Source organism: Oryzias latipes, chromosome 24, assembly GCF_053564925.1.
Source record: "Oryzias latipes strain Hd-rR chromosome 24, Olatipes_Hd-rR_3.1".
In the NCBI taxonomy this organism is placed as follows: domain Eukaryota; kingdom Metazoa; phylum Chordata; class Actinopteri; order Beloniformes; family Adrianichthyidae; genus Oryzias; species Oryzias latipes.
This window is the reverse complement of record NC_136260.1, coordinates 18,909,259-18,916,982: the sequence shown is the minus strand read 5'-3', so window position 1 is coordinate 18,916,982 and position 7,724 is coordinate 18,909,259. Positions and strand designations below refer to the sequence as shown.

Sequence of the window (7,724 nt, the reverse complement as noted above, 5' to 3'; positions counted from 1 at the left end):
AAAATAAAAATTGAATTCCAGCTCTGTGCATCAGCTGTACTTTAAGTGCAGAAGATGGGGAGGTCTGCTGTGTGTTCATGAAACATGAAAAAACTTTTATAAGCTGAAGAAAAAGTTGGTTTTTAATTGGAAAACAGAAACAAAAAAAGTGAATACATTCACAGATTTCCATCACTTTATTGTTTCCCATGTTGTAGCAAAACAATAATTCAACAGATTTTAATAAACAGGTTTTTAAAAATCCAAAGAACACAAAAAAACCCTGATCATGTCACTCAGAAGCCATCAGATGACAAACATTTCCTAACATGGCAATGTTTTAGGCTAAATAAAATGTATGTGTGATCCTTTGTTTTGGAGAATGCTGTATAAATCCCCCCAAAAGCAGTTTTTCTAGGCGTGTTAGTAGAACTCAGGAAGGGAGTTGAGGTGTTTCATCCGATCTGGGTGATTCTGCCAAAACTTTTTTTTCATTTAAATCAGTTAGTTCAAAAGGGGCCCAAGTCCAAGAGGTTTATTTTTCCAGGAAATGATTTGAATTGCATAGCTTAAAGGGAGGCTACACCAAATGATTAACATTTTACCCAGATTTAGCACCAGTTCATAGCTTACAAATGCTATAATATGAAGCACCTCACTTTTATCTTTTCAGAGGACTAGCAAACTAAAGTCTCTGGACTTGGGCCCTTCTTGAATTAAACAGGGGTGCTGCCATATTGGATAACTAGTGCTGCCATCTATGGAATAAAGCTAAACCCATGCAAGAGAGGCCCAAGCCCAGGAATTTTGCACTTAATGCATTTTAAATGTCAAGCATAGTCAACACATTACAACAGACTTGGGACTTTTTTGCACATAATCAGACAGCTTTTCCCTTGAAGACAATAGAACATATATCTTTATTTTGAAAAATTGTGGACTTGGGCCCCTTTTGAACTAAACGATTCATTCGGATCAAAAAGGTAAAATTTTTGGACACATTTTAAAGTCATAGATTTAATTTCAATTTCACTGATACACCTGCACATCCCAGTTTTTATTTTGACCGTCTTTAAATGGCTCTTTTGTAAAATCAACAGCAGACAGGAAACATGACAGGAGCTCCCTTTTTCTTTCCGCGGGTTGCAACAAATTATTTAGGAAAACCAAAACAGACAATAACCACAACTAACTTGTGTATTAGCTCTGACCTGTTGATACAAATCAACACTTAAAAACTGTCTATGACAGTGTCCCTCTGAAGCATTTGTAGTGCAGTTGCAACAGCACATTCCTGAAAAAGAAAAGAAAAAAACATGGCACAAAAATGTAAATTCCTCACAAAAAATTAACCTTTTCAAATGAAAATACAAAACAGTGATACAAGGCTCATCCTTAACTATTACTCATGTTTGATTTTGGTCCTTCAGTTCAGAAATTGGGAGAAAATCAAGACAACATAATTTTTTTCTTCATCAACTTGGCAGTAAATATTGTGTAAATATTGTAGAACCAACTCTAGCTCCTCTATTAGTGTCCTGAACATGTTTTTTCACTTAAAAAAACTCCTCAATTATAAAAAAATAAAATGAAAAAAAAAATACTAACAAAACAGACAAAGCAGTTCTTTTAAAGGATAATTTCTAAATTTTTTGGAAATTGTGCTAAAAAAAACAACAAAAAAAAACAAAGTCTGTCAGCACTTTCAAATACCCTGACAGAAATCCATTAGTAGGAAGTTCATATTGGCACGAAGGAAGAAAGTGATGATGAATACAAAATCTGCCTTTTTTTAACCGCACATAAAAGAACAGAACCGCCAAGAGATTTTAGCATTTTCAGGAAAAAAAGAAAAAAATGGCTGAATTTGCACTGTAATCTGAAGCCACGTGATTATGAGTCACTTCAGCTCCAAACTGCTACAAAAAAACCTACAACAAAGCTCGTACTGAACGTTTTCTTATCGCAGAGTAGGCTTTTAATGTGAAAAGACTAGAAAAAATTAATGATAAAGATTGCTAGGAATATTAATTGTATTAGATGCTTTTAAATCAGACCCTATTAGAGGCCAATCTTTCAGGGTTTTAAATCAAAAGATCACTTTGTAAGTTTTTATCTAAACATAAGAACCCATAACATTTATGAGCTGCATATGTGTGGTACGGTACACAAATGTGCCTTTTCCTTTTTTCCCTCATTAAATTATAAAAAAAAACTAAAATGTTTTCTCCCGCATTTCATAAAAGTTTTTTTTTCCCTGTATAAAAAGGAGCTGACAGCATTGATGTAAAGTGTCTGTGTGACGGCATCAGTCCGTCTATGTGTCTTCAGCCGTCTGCGCCCGGCCATTATCCAGCAGTCTGTCTCTTTCGCCGCTGCTGCCCTCCTCTTCCTCAGTGTGCATTCTGGCCATGCACCATGGTATTCTGGCCAGGAGGGGGCGGTGGAGGCCATTGTAGAGCGCCGTCCCCAGCAGCAAAACCAAGAAGCCCAGAACCTGCAGGCCGTGGAACTGCTCCCAGCCCAGCGCCAGGCTCACCACCCAGATGACCAGCGTGCGCAGGCTGTCCAGCACCATGCGGGTGGTGGCGCTGATCTCCTTAGTAACACTGATTCCGGCGAAGTTAAAGAAGGCGATGCTGACCGTGTTCCCCAGCAGAGCCAACAAGATCAGAGGTTTGTGTCCGATTTGGCAGAAGGCGTCTAAGGCGTCCTCCAGAACCTGCCGGGGGGTGTTGCTGAAGCTGCCGACGTGAATGAAGTACATCGGAATGAGCAGCAGCGACAGGACAACAAATCCAAAAAGGCCTGGAAGAAGAAAGCAAAGATAGAAGGAAATGTTTTGTGTTTCCATTTTTAACTTAGCTCTGTCTTATGCAAAAACATACTTGAAATCACAAACTGGACTGACTTAGGGGAACTTTTTCAGCTTCTACTGGGAAAACAATCTTTGATCAAAGTGCTTGTTGACATCTTTTATTGAGTCGTTTACTTGGGACTGTCAAAAAAAGAAAAATCCTCACCTAGCAACAAGCAGCTGCAACAGAACAGGATCATCTCATAAGGTGGAATTTAACCACCGTATTAATGTGGACTTTCATTTTCCTCTTTAGCCCTGGCTTTAGGTTTTCTTAACGTTCAGTGATCCCGGAATGCAGCACGAGACGTTCGGTTGCTCTAAACCAGCACTCTGTAACCTTTAAGACCCATTTGGTCTACTTTCTAAAAAGACCAAAACCCAGACAAAGCTGGAAAAATACACTTTAATTTTGTTTGTGTAAGTTATTCATTCACAACATGTAGCTTTTAAATATTCAAAGGATTGAATTACAGCAGTGTTTTATCTATTTTAACTTCTTTGTGACCACACTAACGAGTTCCTTCAAAATAAAATCCACCTTCAAATAAGATCCTCCTGCTGCAAATTTTAGGTGATTTAAAAAATGCTAAAGAAACCAGTCCTATTTTTAATCATCATGACTCCTGTCTTTATATTATATTATATTATATTATATTATATTATATTATATTATGTTTTTTCAAATATTAACAACATTGGTGTAGAATATCTTTCTTTATCTATACATGTAAATGGAATAATATTATTTAAGAGCTTTGTTTTTGAACATCAACTAGATACAGTTTTGCTTTAACCTTATTTCAATAATAAACCTTTTCACATTAAACACAAATCTTTTACCATCATTTTGCTCAGGTTAAAAATCTAAACACAAATGACAAAACGTAATTAACTGAAACAAAAGAGCCAAAACTACAAACCCTTTTTTTAAATTGTTTTCTTTAAAGCTAAATAGCCACAATAGAGAAATCAAGGCACGAGACTCCGGAGCCCCAAGTTGCTCTAGAGTGACGTACCTTCAGTTCCAACGGCTCGAAGAGGATGGACGTCGTGCTTGTAAACAAACTTTTCCTCAAGAACCATCTGCACTGAAACAATGATCTGAGCCATGATGATCAGGAGGTCGCCTGCACGCCAGAAAGAACAGTGAAGGACGCAGCAGCGCCAGATTGACAGTTGTAGAAGGAGGAAGATCTTACCCGTTATGACGTCGCTGAGTTTGTGGGTGTCGTCTCTGTGTCCGCTGATAAAGTCAGCAAGCCCGACAACGACCAGGCCCAGGATGGTGACGCAGATGCCAAACCACTGACTGGGGAGCAGGCGGCGCCCCAGGAAAGCCACAGAGAGCAGGCCGGTGAAGATGATAACCGACCCACGAAGCATCTGGAAGCTGGAGGCGCTCGTCATGTTCAGAGCTGGAAAAAATGGGGGTTCACACTCCGGGAACTGCTTCATCAGGAAAGGAAATCTCAGAGTTTTGAAAGTACTTACCAACATACATGATGGAGGTGGCCATCATGTCACACATGGCAGGAGGGAAGAAGAGCAGAGGGTTGAAGCTCTGGCCGGGGTTCATCCTGGGTTCTGGCCTGCTTTTGTCGTGGAACAGCAAGATGTAGAAGACGACGAGACAGCTGAACTCTCCGAGGAACATCCCCACTGCCTGAACAAAGGGAGACGGGGAGGATGATGGGAATATGTGGGCCACTCCATCAGTAAATCAGTAAACTGCTTTTTAAATGTATAAACATTTTTAACATATGCCGCCTCTTTCAAATTAAATGTAACGTCCAGAATGAGAAAGAAAAAAACTCTTCAGGGAGTATCTAGGGACCAAATGAGACACAAAACAGATGCAGTTTATTAAAAAAAACATGATTTTATTTGACAATTTTCTGTGTTTTAAGATTTGTCACCAAGAGTTCAATAGCATACCTGTACAAACGGGTGGGAGAAGTCGTGCTCTGGGTCATCGTGGCAACCCTTTGCTGAAAACAAGTCAGCCCATCTGTCGGACAAAAACACATTTTTCCCCCGTTTAGTCATCAAAGTTTACGACAAACTCTGCTCTGCGGAGCTTCAAAAACGGATGAAAGTGGAAAATAAAAAAAAATCCTTCAGTGGGATTTTACCGAGTTTAAACAAACACAACTTTTTCAGAAAGGAGTTTAAACTGCTTGAGTCTTGGAAAACCATCCAGAGTACAGTCAGGCTGAAAGGTTTGAGGGTTAAATAGTGCTTGTGTGTGCATTAAACTTTATGGTCTGACAGTCAGAGGATGCATGACTGACATGTGAAGATCCTGTCCTTAAAAGGCTTCGAATTACTGAGCTCATCACTTTGCACAGGAAATGAAATTATCTGTATTTAACGCTTCTAGTGAAACTAGAAGTTCGCATGCAAGGTAGAATTGCATGAAAGAAAAGCAGACAAACTGCATAAAAATATACTCTACTAGGTGTAAGGGAGCCGGTGGAGTAACAGCGCAGGTATCAGGTGACCGCAGTGAAGCAGTCAGGGTTTCATGACACGGCACATTTTATCTGAAGTGTAACACACAGAAGAGCTTAGTTCATCAAGCAGAACCTAAGAAGTCGACTGATTGAGGCACGAGGCAGCTGAGATCACAGATTATAGCAGAAGTTAAAAAGCTGACAATCTCGTTTTGCTAGTTTCAGGCGCTTTCCTAATGAACAGTCAATGCAGAAGCTTTGCAAACAAAGTTCTGTAAACGATTGGTAAATCAATCATTTCCTTTGCAAGCAAATGTATAAAAGATTTTAGAGTGTTTGTCAGGTGACTTTAGTTAGTTGTCTTGTGCTTTATCTGATTTTCCTTTGTCACTTGACAAAGAAAACAAACACTTCTTATCTCCAAATTCTCTGCAATTTTATGTATCTTCTTGGATTTGAAGCTTGAAAAGCAAAAACAAAAAACAATGAATTTTTCCACAATCAACCAAAGATGCTAGAAAAAACAACTTATCCTACAAATCATTTTTTTGTGGTTTATCGCATGCCTTAAATACTCCAATGAATTAATGCAATAAAAATAAAAGAATTTTAACCATGTAGTTAATCATAATCTACATGTTTTGAAGAAAGTTTTAAACCTATTTATTTAACACGAATTTGTAATAATTATTGATTATTAACTAAGAGGCTTATTTGAAGAAGAAAAATCAGCCCTAAACTTAAATTATATATATTTTTAAATATTTGATCCAATGTTTATCCATTCTTTTTACCATTTTGCAGCATTTTTCGTCTGATAAATTGAAATTTCAGTAAATTACACTTTTTTTAATTGAAAAAAGAAAAAAAAGGGGGTTCAAAACAGGAAGTGACTTCTCCTTACCAAAATAAGATAACTCGGCAGAACATTTGTTTTTTTTTTCATAAAAAAAAGACAAGTTCCTTGACATTTTACAACCCCAGGTCGTGGGCTAGCATAAACTGTAGCTACGATGTAGCTACCTGCTCCGCAAAGATAATTCACAATAAACTCTGTTAATGTAAAAGAAAATGAATCACGTTGACATTAAATTACCGTAAATTAAAAATACATCCCATTTGACATGTCATACTTGAACAGAAGTGTTCCATTTAGTGATCAATACTAAATACAGTTTACATTTGAAACATTTTTTTTCACTCACTTCGCTGATAGCGTATTGATTGATCCAGTTGTCAGCATTAGTCCCGCGAGGAACAGCTGATATTTTGTCCAAGCCATGCTGGACGACAAAACCAACGAAGAAAAAAAGACCAGCGAGGCGAACTTCTTTTTAAAAGTACCCGATGTTTACTGACAGGTTCTCTGCTGGATTTTTTTATGTCCCTGAAGGCCACGTGATGACGTCTCATAGTCAGCTGACTTGTGAGCAATTTCCATGATGCATTCACCGTCGTCGGATATTTGACAACATGTGCTTTTAAAGGCACCGGAGAAACCTTATACTAATAATTCAAAAGGGATTTTTTCGTTGATAGAAATTTTTAATCGTTTAAGATTGGTTACTTAAAAACGATGAACCACACTTACAGGCTTTAATATTATTTGGTTAAACCCCCTAAATGCAACCACAGTTGTCCTTAAAGTTTTTATTTTGTTCTCCAGCTTGTACCAAATTTAGAGTAATCATCATTTTAAACCAACTTTAAACACTTTATGTTTCATATTTGGCGCCCTTAGGTTAAAGTACCACTCCATTAATCTTTTGATCTATTATAAAAGTGTTCCCAGTGATATTTTAATTGTGATTATGCTATTTTTAGCCAACATTTTTTAAAAACCTGTAATTTTCTTGAACATCAGTTCTGCAGAGTGGCAGAAGTTGATTATATATTTGCCTTTGAGTTGTGGTGCAGACAGTTGGAGGAGAGTAAGTCTTCACTTACTTCCTGTCATCCATCTGTTTACAAACTCTCTCACAAGCTTACAAAATCCCCTCACATCCCCAACCGAACATGATGGAGAGGAATGTTGGAGCCATCCAGATGTGCAGTTTTGAGCCATTTGCCATCTTGGATGAGGAAAACAAAGATATACATGAATGTTGTTGTCTAGAATTGGATGCATCAGAATGGAGCGTAGCAGGGAGTTTGTGACCTGCTGATTGTGGCACCAATGTCACTTCTACAAGCCTTTTCCAACTGCATTTCTTGTCTGCGCCTGATTCACAATGATTTAAATTAAGAAATACTCACAAACAATTTTAAGCTTAATTTTCTTTATGAGAAAATTCCACAAGAATATCTTAAAAGCACCAAAAACATAATTTCTATCATTAGGTCTGTAAAAAGAATTGCAACAATAACCTTTGAGGCTTTAGCAGACCTCAATATAAAACACAACACCAGGTGGAGTCATTGTGCAAATAATG

At 37.7% G+C, this 7,724-nt stretch overlaps 1 protein-coding gene across 1 annotated transcript; it reads right to left on the bottom strand.

Moving 5' to 3' along the window:
• Window positions 1-868: 868 nt before the first annotated feature.
• Window positions 869-6,704, bottom strand: slc35f6 (solute carrier family 35 member F6). The gene is made up of 6 exons (XM_004083437.5): window positions 6,498-6,704; window positions 4,775-4,847; window positions 4,331-4,502; window positions 4,039-4,254; window positions 3,856-3,966; window positions 869-2,787 (listed from the first exon to the last, which is right to left on the bottom strand). The coding sequence occupies exons 1-6, from the start codon at window positions 6,572-6,574 to the stop codon at window positions 2,297-2,299; spliced, it is 1,140 nt and encodes a 379-aa protein (XP_004083485.1). The 5' UTR covers window positions 6,575-6,704; the 3' UTR covers window positions 869-2,296.
• Window positions 6,705-7,724: the final 1,020 nt, after the last annotated feature.

Bases quoted from the DNA above. Each gene is read 5' to 3' on its own strand.
- slc35f6 (XM_004083437.5), bottom strand. From the start codon at position 6,574: ATGGCTTGGACAAAATATCAGCTGTTCCTCGCGGGACTAATGCTGACA. The intron at 4,848-6,497 runs GTGAGTGAAAAA...TTTGTCCGACAG, and splicing joins ATCAATACGCTATCAGCGAA to ATGGGCTGACTTGTTTTCAG. The intron at 2,788-3,855 runs GTACGTCACTCT...TTCTTCTTCCAG, and splicing joins TCGAGCCGTTGGAACTGAAG to GCCTTTTTGGATTTGTTGTC.